Source organism: Convolutriloba macropyga, chromosome 4 (assembly GCF_964194025.1).
Source record: "Convolutriloba macropyga chromosome 4, txConMacr16.3, whole genome shotgun sequence".
Lineage (NCBI taxonomy): Eukaryota > Metazoa > Xenacoelomorpha > Acoela > Convolutidae > Convolutriloba > Convolutriloba macropyga.
In genome coordinates this window covers 33,928,097-33,946,265 of record NC_134471.1, presented here as the reverse complement: position 1 = coordinate 33,946,265, position 18,169 = coordinate 33,928,097, and the positions used below count along the sequence as shown (strand labels likewise).

At 37.3% G+C, this 18,169-nt stretch overlaps 2 protein-coding genes across 2 annotated transcripts in view; one reads left to right on the top strand and one right to left on the bottom strand.

Moving 5' to 3' along the window:
• LOC142337633 (palmitoyltransferase ZDHHC23-B-like) overlaps nucleotides 1–18,169 on the bottom strand; it is a 44,789-nt gene that overhangs the window by 8,447 nt on the left and 18,173 nt on the right. Inside the window, exons 4-7 of the mRNA XM_075387008.1 lie at nucleotides 14,842–15,019; nucleotides 14,070–14,197; nucleotides 13,589–13,724; nucleotides 2,141–2,320 (exon numbers count right to left, since the gene is read on the bottom strand). Of these exons, the coding sequence (XP_075243123.1) occupies nucleotides 2,141–2,320; nucleotides 13,589–13,724; nucleotides 14,070–14,197; nucleotides 14,842–15,019 (622 nt within the window). The remainder of the gene's footprint in view (nucleotides 1–2,140; nucleotides 2,321–13,588; nucleotides 13,725–14,069; nucleotides 14,198–14,841; nucleotides 15,020–18,169) is intronic.
• On the top strand, nucleotides 3,356–7,607 carry LOC142337632 (sodium-dependent neutral amino acid transporter B(0)AT3-like). Its single transcript, XM_075387007.1, has 5 exons — nucleotides 3,356–4,487; nucleotides 4,775–5,268; nucleotides 5,482–5,640; nucleotides 5,907–6,060; nucleotides 6,553–7,607. The coding sequence occupies exons 1-5, from the start codon at nucleotides 3,671–3,673 to the stop codon at nucleotides 7,464–7,466; spliced, it is 2,538 nt and encodes an 845-aa protein (XP_075243122.1). The 5' UTR covers nucleotides 3,356–3,670; the 3' UTR covers nucleotides 7,467–7,607.

Sequence of the window (18,169 nt, the reverse complement as noted above, 5' to 3'; positions counted from 1 at the left end):
TGTTGAGTGAGGCTTGGAGTTTGCTTTGTATTAACTGACTGGACTTTGACCTGTAAAACATTGCAAAGTCATCTGCAAACTGAGAAATTTCTGCTGGAGTTTCTGGAGTGTTAGAGACATAAATTAGGAACAATATGGGCGCCACAACGCTACTCTGGGGGACCCCGGCTGTTGGTGAGAACTTCTCGCTTCTCGTATTCCTAATTTTCACGTAAACATTTCTTTGCGAGAGGAAGGAGTTCACCCATTTGATGATTTTTGTCTGTATTCCGATTTTAATCAATTTGTCAATCAAACCCAATCTCCAGACCGCATCAAAAGCCTTTTCTACATCAAGGCAGACAAGTCCCACCATTTCTGACCACTGGTATGCTTCACTTACATGCTGAGTCAAAACAAGGAGATTATCGGTTGTGCATCTGTTTGCTCTGTATGCACTTTGATGTGGTCCAAAGACTTTGTTTGCTTCACAGTGGTCTACGATGAGATTTTTAACAACAGTTTCACAGACCTTTGCAATACAATTGGTAAGGCTAATTGGTCTGTAATTTTCTGCTTTCGTTTTGTCTTTTTGAGGTTTTGGAATCATTGTTACTTGTGAATCTTTCCAAGGGCATGGCACGTAAGAATTGTTAATTGAGCTGGAAATAATTATGCACATGAAAGCTTTAATGCTTTTTGGTAGCGCCTTTAGTAGCTGATAGCTTATTTTGTCTGGCCCGGGGCATGATTTACTTGTATTTTTCAAAATTTCATTGAACTCTTCAACTTTTAAGAAGATGTCTGCAGTTATTTCTTTTGGATCGGTTTCTGATAGATGTTTTGTGTTTTGTTCTGTCTCGAGAAAGTACTTTTGTAAATCTTTGTTTTCGTATTGGTGTTCTATCATTGTCTCACTCAGTAGGCTTTTGAACATTTCACACTTTTCAAGATCAGTTACGGCAATTTTCTCTTTAAACGTTATTTGTGAATGTGATCTGCTTGACTGTTGTTTAGCGCTGGTGATGGTTTTGATTGCTTTCCAGAACCCCTTGTTTCCTCCTTGTTTCGCTGTTTCAATTAATTTTCTGTTTTGTCTTTCAATCGAACGTTTGAATGCTCTTCTGATTTCTCTTTGCAAGAAATTGATATCTTTTCTCAAACGATAGAAAGTGTCATCTTTTGCACGTTTTAGTTGCCTCCTTATCTTTTTCTTTTGCTTGATTAGTTTGATTACCTCTAGACTAAATTGAAGTTTCGTTTTATTTACGTAGGACTGATCAATTGATTTATGAATAATCTCGATTATGTTATGGCTCGTTTCATTCAGATTGTCTTTGTTTGGATATTTTGGTGGGTACAAGCAGGAATTTTTGTAGTTGATTTTTGCTTGTTTTCTGAACTTCTTGAAATCAACTTTTGATTTTAGATCGAATTCTACTTGAAGTTTCAATTTCAATGAGGTGAGTGTCGCTGAGTGGTCGCTGCCGAAATCTTCTAATACTTGAAAATTGTCAAAATGCTTAAGGACTGATAGACTACAGAAATGTAAATCAAGCATGCTCTTGCTCTTATGTTGATTAGATTGATACGTTGGATAGCCGTTGTTCAGTAGTTTGAAGTTTCCTTCATCAATTATTTCCAGCAGTTTTTCGCCGTTTTCGGTGTTGTATGTACAATTGAGCTCTTGATGAGGAGAATTGAAATCTCCACATATGAATACGTTCTGGGAGTTGTTGTCAAATATTTCGGCAGTATTTAGGTCTTGATTGGGTGAATTGTAAACGTTGATTATCCATAAATTTCCAATGACTGGCGTTTCCAAGTTAACACCGATTACTTCTAATGCTTGTCCGTTATTGTTTTTTCTTGATATGATTGGTCTGACCTCTTTGACATTTATGCCCTTTTTTGCAATGATAACAGACCATATGATAACTTAACAATAGCAAAAATACAGCAGTCATTTGGTCATGCGAGCTACAGAAGCTAACAAAACCGGAAAAAATGAAGTCATTAAGTTATTTGATGAACTTCACTTTGAGGTCCTTAAAGAGTTCAAAAGAAATTGAACGGAATTAATAAGACACCCAGTAAGAAAAAACTGTATAAACTTGCGAGAAATTACCATAAGAAATGCGTATATTAACTCAACACTCACTCTTCTTTCTGCTGAAATATGCCCTTGCAGTACCATCTACCGTCGCCATCACCAGAATTTGGAGATAGTGGACAGATGGTAAAGAACACCATGTAAGCGTTGAACAGATTGCCTCCCACCAGAGAAACTAGAAGGAGCATGAACCATCGCTTGTTCTGCAGACCCACACAGCAATCCAGCCTAAAACGAAAACAGCATTCTGGGCGCAAAAACGGAATAGTTACTAGTACGCAAATAACCAAAATACAAACAATCAACAAATATCATCATAAATTAAGCGCCTCCTCTTAATTCAGGGTCAACTGGTCTTCCTCTGCAACATTTCGACTATGAAATATCAATACTGCCTTGAAAATCATGAATGAAATCAATGAGCTATAAGTTGAAATTATAAAATATTGAAAGGTGTTCAGACGCTTTACATTGTCCTAAATTGGAGTTTTAGACGTGATAAACTTCAGCTAGTAGAGTATAAATGTCACTGACTTTTTAGAAATCTATGTAGTGTGTAAAATGTTCGCAAATGATCAATAACGAATTTGGATAAACTTTATAGTGAGTGACCACTTATTAGCTCCCGTGACAAATTAACCAAGAACCCGCTTAAACGTAAATCAGGCCATGGTTTACTTTGTAATAATGACTGTCACTCCATGGTGTATCTTTCTAAGAAACACTTAGAAAATATTGTTTTAGAATCTATTCTACGCTAAAAATAATCAACAATAATCATCTTCGAACTTTAAAGTTAGCGCGTCTACTTTATGCATTTAACGAAAATTGTTTATAAGACAAGGTTAATGTATTTATAAGTACACAGTTTGAGTAATGGCTATAAAACTACTAGCCGATAACAGCCCATATATTGACAGAACTCATACACTAATCATCATATTTTCATTGCTTTCTTATCAAGAAGGTACTATTGTAATTCAACCAAATATACATTTTTGAGAGCTACTTTTACAACGTACAAACAATCAAGAAATTCATGTTGACTAAATATGAGCTCTTTCTATACATGTACTAAAACATGGTCTTTTTGTCCATCCTTCAAAAAAAACTTCAATCTAAAAACACAAATCACGAGACACAAAAATCAACAGTATAGTAAAAAGTTTAATAAGCATCAACTTGAGGGATATGAGAACCAGCTCTTTAAAAACGTCGATTGCTCTGGCTACTATTGGAGCTAACAAAAGCAACAATAGCGTCACGTTTTGAACATTGGCAAATTATTTAATGGCTAGTACAAGACCTACGGCGTCGAAACAGCATTTAATTCTTTCTTTTTGAAAAGCATTTCTAATTAGATTCTTATTTAACAAGTGTGTTCTGAAAATTAGAGGCCGACCACGTAAATCACGCTTCAACTTGTATCACTCGTCAAAAACTTGAGACATAATTCTTACAATTTACCACTGATTCTTAAAGCATGCAAGAACACGCCGGCCGACTTTGAAAAGAATAGGCAACCAGAAACTTACAAAGACAATAGTCAACATTGAAATAGAAGTCTACAGCTACATAATGGCTAATAACGAGGAAACAAATTTACCATTAGAAGAATTTGAAGAAAAAGCTCCAATTAATCCAGTGGATGAACAAACTAACGAAACTCCTTTGAATGATGAATCAATGGCTCCAGAAGCCACAGAGCAGCAACCTCCAGTTGCAACGACGCAAGATCCAGGATCAAAGACAAAGGCTTCCGATTCATCGACTTCTGGCGTGGAGCGAGAACCAGAAAGATCTCCAATTGTTGTTCAAGAGGCGCCAAAACAATCCCAACGAGATCCTGACCCAGTAGCTACGTCAATTCCCGAAGTTACCAAGCCACCATCCTACGATGCTTCGGTTGAACAAGAACCAAGCCCAGTTAAGCCGACAGATGAACTCAAACAAAGTAAACCAGAAAAGCCTGCTCCAGAAGTTACAGCACAATCTTCTCGAAGTGAACATACAAACCCTCCCACGGGATTGAAGCGAGCACAAAAGAAGAAACTAGAGCCCTCTCTAGTAGAAACTGTGAAAACCAAAAAGGACAGCCCGACAGGCAAGGTTAATCCAGGATATATCCCAGAAGAAAAACAAAGGCAAACTGATCCGAAACTTGCTTCGAGCAGACAACCGAGATCCAGAGAGGAGCCACCTAAATCATCGGGTCCCTCGGCAATCATCGGAGGAGTGAAAACGGTATTCAAAGAGCCTGAATGGGAAGAACCCGAAACTGGAAAAACGACCAAAGTTGACATGGCAGCAGCCGCCGATAAGCACGAACCCCGGGAACAGTACGATAACCTGTTCCAATATTTGTTAGCTTGCATTGGATTTGCTGTTGGGCTGGGTAAGCATGAGTTTAACATTCCGTTAATACCATTTTTTTTAAAAATTTTAGACGTCCTAACTAAATTTTAGACGTCCTAACCCCAGCTTTTCAGATCCCGAAAAACTTTTTCGGTTTTTAGTATTGTTTTAGGATTGGATGGGAATGGGGTTATCATAAAACATAATTCTTTGAGGCATAGCGCTTCACAATCCTGAGCTCAAGGTCATCGTGCCTGGGTTTAACAGCTTTTATATTCTAGACTTCTTTGGTTTCCAAATCTAAGAAACTATATATTTCGATTTTAGGGAACGTTTGGCGATTTCCCAAAGTTGTCCTGGAGAACGGAGGCGGAGCATTTATAATTCCTTGGATCATAGTTATCATCATACAGGGAATTCCTCTAATGATGGTCGAACTTGCCATTGGTCAGCGATTCCGAGGGGGACCTATGCACAGCTATGGACGAATGAACAAGTTCTGTTGGGGCGTCGGCGCTTCCATGGGTTTCTGCTCACTTTACATCTCGCTTTTCTACAATTCGATTCTCTCATATGCCTTTATGTACTTCTTCAACTCATTCACAAAAGACCTTCCATGGCTCACATGCTCAGTTGCGAACCTGAATAATTCTGAGTGCAAAGCAAACCCGGCAAAGTTTTACTTTGAGAACTCAATTGTGAATGCCGCACCCAATCTCGAAAGTGGTTTTGGCGTCGTGTGGCCACTGTACTTCGCAACGTTGATTGCATGGTTTGTGGTATTCCTCGCCATGCTTGTTGGCGTCCAATCAGTTGGAAAGGTAAGAACCTTACACTTTCAGGCAAGGCAACCCATTAAAAGAGATTTGCAAAAAATGGATTTTCAACTCTTTTGTATCAGACCAAAAAATCCCAAGTGTGCTATAGGAAATGAGTTACTTGACCAATCGATTTCAGAATATATTTGTGATTTTCCGTTGAACATACATTGGGGTAATTCTAACGTTGAGTTAATGTGGGCTTTCTTTGTGCAGGTGATTTACTTCACAGCCCTGTATCCTTACTTGATGCTGACCATCCTGTTCTTCATTGGGGTGACTGCAGATGGAGCAGAACACGGTCTAGAATACCTCTTTGACCCAGACTGGAGCAAACTGGGTGACTTCCGAGTTTGGCAAGCTGCCAGCGAACAGGCAAGAATATTGTTCTTATTTTTCGCACAGAAAAGTGCCGCCTTTCTTGATAACGTAGAAAGCTGAAGATATCATACTTTTTTACAAACTTTGAACTAGCTCTTCCCGGTGCAGTATTGTGAACTAGTATTGTCTAGAAGTTCACTTAGAAAAATTTACTCAGCCTTCAGATGATTCGAATTGGTGCTGATTAATTATCTCATTTAATTTTCTTTGGCTTGAGATACATACGGTACTTAATTTAGAATTATGTTGTGTTTGAACAGGTGTTTTTCTCAGCCTCCCTCTCCTTCGGAGGTCTAATTGCGATGGCCTCTTACATGCCTGTGAAGAACAACACCTTCCGAGATGCCATCGTCATTGTGGTGGTCAACAGTCTCACTTCTCTCTATGCTGCATTTGGAATATTCTCTATCAAAGGTAAACAGTCACTTCGTAACATCAAATCACAAGTAGTTATATCCAACAATATTGTTTATTATTGATTGTCTAATTCTATCCACGACCTTAAAAATATTTAAATGTTCCCTTTGAGAAATATCCAAAGCCTTTTTTAGCTCCGTTCTCCGTCATAACTGAGCAGAACCATTGGTTGGGGAGAAATTCATTTTGAAACCTCTTGATTTAACTCATTAAGAGAGCACTTTTGAAGTAACAACAAATAACGCTAAAAATATCTTTAACTTTCAAGCCTATGGTTTTGCAGCATTTTACCAACTTGTCTGACGCTTCGAAATTGAGGCATCTATTATGAACCTTTCTCGTGTCTTTTTCTCCGTTGAAGATTAATCTCACGGACAAAAGGCATCAATGGGAAGTGCTTCTATTCTATTGCTATGCCAAGCTAAAAATTAAGCACAACATGCACTTAACGATTCCATTAAACATTCTATTGTGACAATGCAATTTTAGGCCACATGGCCAAGGACGAGTACGAGCGATGCAAAGCAGGCGACATCCCAGGCTGCAACAGATCACTGAAGATCAAAGACTACGTCTCTCAAGACGATGCCTCTACTGGACTGGTGTTCATCGCCATGGCAAAAGCCCTCGATCTGATCAACGACACAGAATACGGTGCCTCAGTTCTATCCATGATGTTCTATCTTATGATCATAACATTGGGTCTCGATTCTGCTTTTGGCTCTCTCGAAGGATACTTGTCAATTCTCAAAGATTTTGGATTGATGAAAAAGTTTGGCTATAAATGGACCTTGTTTATCTGCTGCTTCTTGTCAGCTATAGTCGCTATGCTTTTCGCCTCGGTTCACGGATCATACTTTATCGATATTTTCGACAAATATGGCTGCGTTTTGGTGTTGGTGTTTATCGGGCTGTTTGAGTTCATTGCTGTTGGGTGGGTTTACGGATTCAATAACTTCATGCGAGACTTTAAACTTCTGACAGACCAGAAACTGTACTTCCCATTTATGTTTCTGATAAAATACATCGGTCCACTATCAATCGCTGTGACTTTAATTGGGCAATTTGTACTGGAAGCCGAAGACGACGAATTTCTAACATACCTGGATCCAAAAGAAGACCTGCCATGGTGGGCTAAAATGCTCTCAATGATACTTTTCCTGAGCGCGGTCATCTGGTTTCCACTAGGAGTTATGGCCTCTTGCTACATAAACCGGTTGAGAAAATCATTCGATTGGGGTCGGGTGGACTTCGATTACAATGAACTGAAAGAGAAGATTGTTCCAACAAAAAATCCACGGTGGGAACAGGTCGTATTTTTCTTGGACGAATATGACTATCCTGAGAACCTCGCACTTCTAGAAGCAACTGGTAAACTAGCAAACCGATTTCCAAACGTATAGAGGACAACTTTTAAAAACCTGACAACCAGAAATTTGGCGGAATTGACAGATAGATACCCAAACATTCTTAGCTGTTCAAATAACAAAAAATGTGTCTTATATAGCTCATCAATTTAATTCAAGACAATTGTACCTTTTCTATCTTGAACAAAAAATTGAGTGATCACAACATACCATCCAATGAAATTTTCTCAGACCAAAGGCCCAGGATCAATTTCTAAGAGCCGCCCTTCACGCCATAAGTATAAGTCTCCAAAACAGACTGATGTGCGGCATCAACAAAAAGAGTTAAGGAAAGAGAGAGAGAGAGAGAGAGAGAGAGAGAGAGAGAGAGAGCGATAGAGAGAGAGAGAGAGAGAGAGAGAGAGAGAGAGAGAGAGAGAGAGAGAGAGAGAGAGAGAGAGAGAGAGAGAGAGAGAGAGCGATAGAGAGAGAGAGAGAGAGCGATAGAGAGAGAGAGAGAGAGAGAGATAAAACGTAAACAAGATTAGAGACAGAAAAAACCCTAACTGACAGAGAGAGAGAGGAACTAGGAATATTTTCAATGATGAGATTCGACTCTGCAACTTCTATTTTTCCAGCCTTGGTAGTAATTAAATCATATAGAAATCTGAAAAATGCAAAATTTAAAAAAAAAAAAACATTTTTCAAACCCTTCATTCCGCAAATAAGCACCGATAGCTTTTAGGGTGGGATTAAACTTGTATAATGGGTTGATATAGAGGAACATTGATTTTTAGCGCCGAAAAACCCATATTTCAAAAATCCAAGCGCAAACTCGTTATTTCTTCAAAAACTTGCAAAGTTAGAGTTCTAACACCTATCTCATTGTCCTCCCTAGAATTTTTAACGTAGAAGTACACATCGAGGTTAGAGGTAAAGTCATCTTCATTGAGAAATAGGCTCCCAAAACCATAAAACCCCTGAAAAAGTTGTCTTCACGATCAAAAAAATTTAAAGTAACAAAATGTGCATAAGGACAAACCTTATTTCAAAAGCTGTTCAGAAATTTAAGTTTTATTATCTAACTCCTACTAGAGTAGGCACAGTGACCAAAAACTTTTGGTTTTATCATGAATTTTTATGTCAAAAATCTCGACAACTATAAAGTCTTATGAGCTGAAACTTTACAGGGCACCCTATTTTCATCTATTCAAGCGATCTCAATAAAAATTTTACTAATTAGGCCCGGAATAGCTCAAAACCAGGTACCCAATTTTGGGGCTCTGATTTTCGGTTTTCGCCCAATATTTTTGAGCTTATTTCTCAATTTTGCACAAACATACTACTATTATAACCTATGCGGCTGTTAACCTCTCCAGCACAGAAGCCTTCTGAACCCACTTTCAGTATGTATAATTCAGTATTTAAGATCGGACTCTGACATGTGATCACAAAAAGCAGCCGAAAATACCCATTTCGGGTCCAAATTCGTCAGTGCACCAATGTTGTACTCATTTTGGTAATCTGAGTCCACTGCCAATCGTCTTCTCTGGGTCGAATTACCCTAGGTGCCAAGTTCCAGCAGAATTAATCTGATAGAACTGGAGTTCTCCAAATGATCTCAGATCAAGATCCAGTAGATCAATCAGACAGGTTTTGATACAACTAGATCATATAGAAATTTCTAGCTAAATGATAAAGTTTGGGTTATGAATTTTCTGAAACCGTTGTATTCCCACTTAATTTTTCACGAAGATTCCCAATCTGCAACAATTATTCAAAATTTCGGTCATCTTCCCTGTCAACTTCGCCTAACCCAAACTCTTTTTTTTATTTTTTCAGAGGGTCATTTACAGTTCTTAATCCATTTGAAATCAAATAAAACCTATACCAATCGATTGAAAATTATTTCAGGATTTCAAAAAAAGATGTTTCGACTGTGAAAAAAAATACAAGAAGTTGGTGAAAAAAGGCCTTGGGCTAGGGCGCCGAAAATACCCATTTCCTGAGCCAACTTAATTTTCTCAACAACTACTCGGCAGATAATTCTGCAACTTTGAGGGGGCGGGGCGGGGGTGGTGTATCAACTTTTACGAGCCGTTCTTCACGCCATAAGTATAAGTCTCCCGAACAGCATCAACAAAAGAGTTAAGAAAAGAGAGAGATAGTGTGTAAGAGATAAAACGTGATTAAGAAAGAGAAGGAAAGAAACTCCAACCCACAGAGAGAGAACTAGGATTATTTTCAATGATGATATTTGACTATGCAACTTCTAGTTCTCTAGCCTTGTTAGTAATTCAATCATATAAAAACTAAAAAAAAGCAAAATTTAAAAACTCTCCGGATATCGCAGTGAAAAAATGTTTTAAAACAATTTTTGTCTCCGGAGTTCTGTCATGTTACCCAACTGGACGACTTAAAAATTTTCGTTGGCCAGTAATGATCGCTAAACTCAGAAAAGGTCAAAATTATTCAAAAATTTTAAGAAATCCAGATTTAAACAAAATCCTGCTATTTGTGATATATCTTCAGAACAACTTCATAGTCTCAACAAACTGCCCAGTATCCCTATTTCAAGCCTTAAATAGTTTCACTGGCTCAGAAAGACCCATAAACTTGGAACATGATAAAAACTCTCAAAATTTGAAAATTTAAATTTTATCAAAAAATTGCTAAAACTTGAGTCATTAAAAAATGAAAATCAATCCATTAACTCTAGAAACTATGCAGCATCGTGCCATCAAACTTTTGAGGAGGTCCCTGGGCCCCTGTTGCCGGAAAAAAATTTAAAAAAATTAAAATATTAAAAAAAAACTTAAAGTAGCTTCACCACACTAAGCACTTGAAGTACTACTAAACGCGGCTGAGGGCTTCTAATGAAACTTAATGCCCACTGGACGCTACCTGTTTATCTCATTAATAAGGACGAAAAGCCAAATGGGTCAGACGGAAAATCGGACAGGACTAGCATAATTGCTACAAACTTCGTTTGCGAGCAATTAAAAAGCGAATGAATTTTATTTTTGGGGACAAGCAACAGGAACACAAATCGTCGAATTCACAAAGAAAAACTGCTATGAAATCATTTCTATAAGTAGATTCACCTATGTCTCATTAGCAACCGATGAGACCAGTCATCAATGAGACAACAAACTGAACAACAAAAACGGCTAGAACTCAAATATTGTCTATTTTGGAACACATTTAGGTTCACAGACATAAAAGCGTTTATCTTTCAACAAACGCGATTAATTGGAATCAATTGTATTTCCTTGAAAAAACGACGAAACTAATTAAGAATACAATAAAATGAGCACTAAATAGTGGAATAATTAAAAAAAAAAAACGAGCACTCAAGTTCTTTAGAACAATTAGTCACTAAGTCACGAAGACTACTAGTTATGATTTCAAGCATTCATTCGATTCAATTGTGTCTCATTAGCAACTAATGAAAACCTTTAATGATACTAAGTTTTACAAAGCTTTCAAAAAAGCCACACGTGAAACAAAATCTTTCAAAAAACGACAAAAAAACGCAATTCTCTGCGCTCTTCATTTAAAAAACACAACCGAGGTTACGCTAATTGCTCTCAAACGAACTACGAGAGGTTGGCTTCGGTAGTGACTGAGGTGGCTTGGGGGGGGGGGGTAAAACAGTTCTTCACACCATGAACTTACGCTTCTCCTCAACAGGTTCTGTGAATCGCATACTTAGAAACTAGTAAGACTCTAAGAGAGCTGCTCAGCCATTTTATGCCCTTCGGGCTTCCCTGCTTATCCCGTTTTTGAGGATGAAAAGTTAAAAGCGTAAGGCAAAAAATTGGTCAATTGAAAAATCGCATTAAAAAGACGCAAGAATAATATAATTTCTACAAACTTCGCGTTGAGAGCAATTAATCTATTTCTATTCACTTCAAGCTTTCGACTCACAATTTCCTTGTGAAAAAGAAAAGACAGTGCCCAAAAACAAATTCGAATCCTTTGAATTGTAAAACATACCCGGCAGATTGTCGGAAAATAGCCGCCGTTGATTCCCATAACTCTATTGGGATTGAAAGAAAAGAAAATATCAACAAAAAATGATTGTATACAAAGTGCGATTTATTTTGATGTCATTTCGTAATTGAACATACTCCTGTTTCCCAGTGAGAGGCTACAGGGTCTAGTATCAATACCAATAAGCATTAGAGATAGTAACTAAAACTTATGAGAACAAAGTTCAAGTACCGAGCATCTAAAAATGGGCTTTATGGGTTTATCCCGTTTCTATTTCTCACTTTGATTTTTGATACTGACTCTCTTCATTTTGAATTGCTTTGCTGAGCAGCTGCTGTTTAAGCGGACTTTGAGCAGAATGACAGAAGAGTGAAACTAGCCTAGAGAAGTAAAAAAAAAATTCGACGAAGTAAAAAAAAAATGCCGGAAGAAAAAAAAGTTCGACCAAAAAAAAAAAAAAAAATAGCCGGAAGAATTCCGGAAACGACTCGAACAAGAAAATTGCCCATAATTATAACCAAAAGACTGGAACAGCTCTTTTAAAGCCTAAATCTCCACAAATGTCAAAAAAAATAGAAAAGGCATTCAAAAACAAATTGAACAAAAAATAATTAGAAAAACTTAATGAGTTTTTTTTTAATAGTACAAGGAAACATAAAGCCGAATAAAGTTCCTTTGCATTTAGAGCAATGAAAAGCTCGCAAAGCAATGGGCAATTCATAATAGGCTAAGAAACTTGTCCAAGATAAAAAGAAAAACTGCAAAAAAAAATAAGAAAAATGGTTCAAAATTTTTCAATTTATCTGTCATTTTTCCTTAGCAAAAAGTGTTTTATACCAACAAATAATCAATTGGTAGCTGACATTTTTCAAAAGTAACAAACTGCTAATCAAATCCCACTTAAAGCAGTAAAACAAAAACTGCTAATCAAATCCCACTTAAAGCAGTAAAGCAATACTGATCAAAAGACTCCAAATTAGCATTTAACTCAAATTAACTACTTGAAATCTTCAATTCTTATCAAAAAAAAGCTAGAAAATTCCTATCAAAATAATACAATATCATAATCAAATCTCATAACTACCAAAATTGCAAAAAACTGCTTTTAAAAACCGCACGTGAACAAAAAAATTTCGCTCGCTTTGAGGAAATTTTTTTAAACATCAATTTATCGCTCTCTCAAACAGCGGTATGAACAAAAACCACTCTTTTCGCTCCGCTCTTCACTTTTGTTCAGCACCAAAATCACTCCAAATTTTTTCACGCGCTTCATTTCCCCGCTTCAAAAATCACTCCAATAAAATTGATTTTAAAAAAAGGACTTCTCCAATACACCTCTTTGAGTAGTAAAAATAGGAGGGCTATAATAGCCGGCTGAGAGGATGAGGTTGGCTATTAAAAACATAGCTGGCAAATTGCCAGAAAATAGCCGCAATAGCTTCATAGATCTGTAGTCTCAAAAAGAAGGTAAAAAGACTTATTCTTTTCATTAAGCGCTAAGATGTAAAATTTTGATTACAAATCTATATAATTTATTGCTGTTTCTATTCGCTGCTCTTAAATAACCTTCAATTATAGTGACAAGCACTCATTTGACCTTATCCCTTTGAATTAAAGCAAAGAAACGTCAATTTTAGAGTGAGAAGTCATTTTCAAGAGTGAGGTAAGTCACGTGTGACCAAAAATTTAATCACGCAAATGAACAAAAAAAACTCGGTCCACTAAGAGTGAAAAATGACGTCACGCACGCAAATCAGTTGAAATTGCATGAACGAATGAACAAAAAGCCGATTTGAAGTGGATGTGACGTCATATGGTCGTAACACAAAATCATGGCGACGAAATAAATAAAAAAACCAAGAGAAGGCCAATAATAGCCTCAGCTATCGCTTCGCGGCTATTAAAAAAAACACAATGACAGCAATAATAGCCTGGCTATCGCGAGAGGGAAAGAAGTAAGATTGATAAGGTAGCAGTATGCATAACATAGACGCTGATTACCCATAGTTGAAAATATACTAAAGAGGCATATTTCTGGTCGTGAGTCGTATGATGTGAGGGTTATGGGTAGGGGTGTTGTAAGTACTCTTTTATATGTAGGTCAATTAAGTGTTATAACTTCGTGAGCCCATGTCAATTGGGTCAAATTTACAACTCTTAAAAATATCTACTTTAACACTTACCAAAAGCAGTGATGGTCTAACTCGTACACACATCTATCACATGTTCTGCAATGGACTGACTGGGGAGGCACCAGCATCTTGCATACTGTACAGTAGAACCAATCACTCCTCAGCACAGGCCAATACACACCACAACCTTAGGTAGCCCACAGTTAACCAACATCTATCAATACCGACAGAAATACAAACAAAGTACTCGCTAATAAGCAAAATCATCACTTCTTTCCATACAACCGTGCAGTACATAATTGCAATATCTATATTCTGACATTTCAAATGCGTTACTACTTTCTTGTGTAGAGTATGAAGGTGGTTTGATGACAGATCTGAGAACCAAACACCACATGCTGATTGATCATCAGAATCTCTTTTTATGACATATCTAATTTTGGCGACCGACAATTGAGATATTCTATATCAGATATAGATTCAACTAAGTTGCCTCTGATAAAAACAACATTTCTATCGAGTATGGACATACCTGTCTCAAGCTCATCTGCTTCCATTTCTGGCTTCTCCTGCATCAGCCGAGCGTCCATGTGTAAAGAGCCTGGTGGTAATTTAGACGCAGTTGCGGCCTGAGAAGCTGTCAGGTATTCTGGGTTAAATCTTAACAATACAAATGAGCGAGACTCACATATCTTCTATTGCAAATAGGACTACGTTTTATTTGCAGCATCAGCTTAGGCAATGAATAATGAAATGAATAACGAACAGATTGCGCATTTTTGTTTATACTCTGAAGGCAGTCACTCAACAAAAACACACTATAAACGTCTCCACGATTTTGGGTAAGTTGCGATAACAAAAAAACCAGATCTGTTTAAATTCAACGAAAGACACATCCAATTTATGTTATGTATAAACTCAAAAGAACCGCCCTTCACACACGAATTTATTTCTCCACAGCGAACCGCATACTTAGTGTCTAGTAAGCTGAAAGGCTAAGAAAATTTAATGCCCTAGAGGCGTTACCTGGTATCCCGTTTTTGAAGAGGAAAAGTCAAAAAGGTCCGAAGAAAAATAAGTTAAGCAAAAAATCGCATTGAGAAAATACCACAGGACCAAAATAATTGCTAAAAACTTCGTTTGAGAGCAATTAAAAACCGAATGACGGCATTCAGAAATCTCAACTATAAAGAGAAGCTCTTGCATTGGGTCTCCGAAAATTTGATGTCTCCATGAAAATTTAAAGAACGTCAACGATGGCTGAGAAGTGGTTTAAGTAATTAGCAATACAACAGTCCTCTCACTTGTAAAATTCATTAGTTGGTTGAATCTCTCGCAAGTTGCCCGTGATTTCATCCACTTTGATGTAAGTGTCTTCAACCGTTTCTCCAGCCTCTACTCCGTTGATCTGTATTTCGCTCTGGTTTAGATATGTTATCTGTTCCTGATCATCTCCACTGCGAATCGGCACAAAACCTGGACCTGTTTAAACACAATATACCTGTTAAGTCAATATGCCAAGGAGAAATTCCGATAAACAATTAGACGTACAGTTTCGCAACAGATAAAATTTCATTCTAAATCTGCCGCTTCGTTAGCTAACATTCACAGCAGCAACTCAGTTAATAATCAAACAAAGTACAAAAACCCAACCATAGAAAAATATCCGCATCTGTTGAAAAAAATACAACTCATTGTCTGCTTTAGAAATAATACCGTAACGCCACAAGAAACTATCATTAATACCGCTGGAATACAACCAATGAATTTGAATTTTTAAAAATATATGAAACGCGATAGACTACAGCATAAGATGAGGTATTATTTTGCCTATTACAAGGTCACGAAAACTTGACGAAAGTTTTGAGATTTTTTTAAATAAAATTCATGTTATGGACACCCATAACGTCAGGAAGCAACCTATATTAGTATTTTACAATTTCTTAATGAGACAACTAAAAAGAGCCTTTCCAAATCAAATTATCTAATTTGACAACCTGAGCGCTACAATATAAGCCATTTTTCGCTCGCATTGCACTTTTGACTGATGTTACCAAAATTTCAACCCACTTACAGACCAAATTTGTCAATCAAGCTTGCCTGAAAATGTATGTAGCCTGCTAATACGCAAACATCGGATGAACTGCTATCGAAACGACTGACCAGCCTTTGGCCTCGGTAGGAGCTAGCTTTGGCTTAGGGAGGGGCGTGGGTGGAGTGCGGGTGTTGGTGGTCAAGATGGGGGGGGGGGGGGGGTGGAAAGCGAACAAATAGGGGAAGCAAGTGGATGGAGTGATGTGAGGACGTATTGTCTATACTGCAAAAAACTGCCCTTTACACCATTAGTTTGTCTTCTCGGCAGCTTCTGTCAAGTGTACACTTAGAGACTAGTACAGCTCCAACAGAACTCAGAGCCTTAATGTCCTCAAGGCTTCACCTGATTGTACCGCTTTGACAAAAGACAAAACCGTGAGACGAAAAAATAGAGCGAGCACAGGAAAAATACAAAAGAGCACAGGACTAATATAATTGCCAAAAACTTAATTTGAGGGCAACTAATCGTATTCGAACCTTTCACAGATTTTAAAAAAGAACAATTATCTTCAAAATTTCTATTAAAAACTTGAAACATAACCAACTAAAGTCGAGCAAATTGCTCTCAAGCGACCGGCGAGCGAAGTGGGGGGGCTAGTGAAGTGAAAGGCTCTAGGACCACTTAATGCCCGCAGGGCGCTACCTGTTTATCCCGTTTTTGAGGACAAAAAACCGAATGGGTCAGACCAAAAATCGGTCACCTGAAAAATCGCACAAAAAACGACCGACAGTACAAATATAAAGGCTACAAATTTCGTTTGAGAGTAATTAAAAAAGAGGATCGGCAATGTGCATTCGCATATTCAGTTCAACATATCTAAGGCTAATAAATTATTTGTAAAAAGTTTTCAACTTTAATAAAATAACGCATCCACAGATATTGATTTCGACACACTTAAGAACATGGTCTTCATAGGAATACAAAAGCAGGCTGACAACTAAGGTCATATCAATTGGAATATCTGTCATAGTTGTATCTCAAAAAAGCCGTAAAAGTGAGGTCTTTGCTCAAGTATTTCAGCTTTATATTTTTTTACGTTTTTGATGTCGGTCGTTTAAATTTAGCCAACAGAGTAGATCCATGCAAGAGTTTTCAAAAATTTAACAACACAACTTCCAAAATGATTCGACAACTGCAACATTAGAATAAGAAAAAAAAACAGTTACTATCATTCAAAACATAACCAACTAACGGCGGGCTAAATGCTCTCAAACGAGCGACAAGCGGTTGGCTTCTTCAGTAGCTAGCCAGTAGTTTAAGTGAGGCTAGCTTCATCTTAATTGAAGGGCCGTGAGGTGCGGGTAGATGATATGACCCCACATAACAAGAGCTGAAGTGCGGCATCAACAAAAGAGTTAAAAAGAGAGATAATGTGCGAGAGATAAAACGTGAAGGAGAAAGAGAAGGAAAGACATCCCAACCGACAAAGAGAGTGAGAGCTAGGAATATTTCCATGCTGAGTTTCGACGCTGCAACTTCTAGTTCTCTACCCTTGTTAGAAGTTAAATCATAGAAAAAAAAACAAATTGCAAAATTCAAAAAAACGTTTCCACACTTCGCCGTTAAAAAAATCACAGCCATTTTTGTCTCTGGACTTCTCTCATCTGATGCATCTGCAGGACCTAAACAGTTTCGTTGGCTAGTAATGATCATTAAATCAGAAAAGGACAAAAACATTAAAAATTCAAAACAATTGCAAACTTTAACAAAAACAAGCTAAAATTTGTTATATTAATATCTTCAGAACCATTTCATTGTCGTAAGAGACTATTCAGTATCCCTATATTAAGCCTTAAATAGTTTCACTGGCTCAGAACGAACCATAAACTTGGAACATGATAAAAACTCTCAAAATTTTGAAAATTTAAATTTTATCAAAAAATTGCTAAAACTTGAGTCATTAAAAAATGAAAATCAATCCATTAACTCTAGAAACTATGCAGCATCGTGCCATCAAACTCTTTAGGAGGTCCCTGGGCCCCTGGCGCCGGAAAAAAAATTTAAAAAATTAAAATATTCAAAAATAAAACTTAAAGTAGCTTCACCACACTAAGCACTTGAAGTACTACTAAACGCGGCTGATGGCTTCTAATGAAACTTAATGCCCACTGGACGCTACCTGTTTATCTCATTAATGAGGACGAAAAGACAAATGGGTCAGACGGAAAATCAGACAGGACTAACATAATTGCTACAAACTTCGTTTGCGAGCAATTAAAAAGCGAATTAACTTTATTTTTGGGGACAAGCAACAGGAACACAACTTGTCGAAGTCACAAAGAACCTCGGTGTAGCTCCTTGGGCACCTGGCGCCAGAAAGAATTAAAGTAAATTGAAAAATATTCAAAACACTTGTAAATTGCAAATATTCTCTAAACAAATTGCTAAAATTCTTGATATTTAAGTCATGAAACACATTCGATTACATCTAAAAACCAATCAGTAACCTCTTATCAAATCCCAGAAGGGGTTCCTTGGCACTTGATTCTGAGAAAACTTAAAAAATGACCAAAGATTTCAAAAAAAAATTGAAAAAA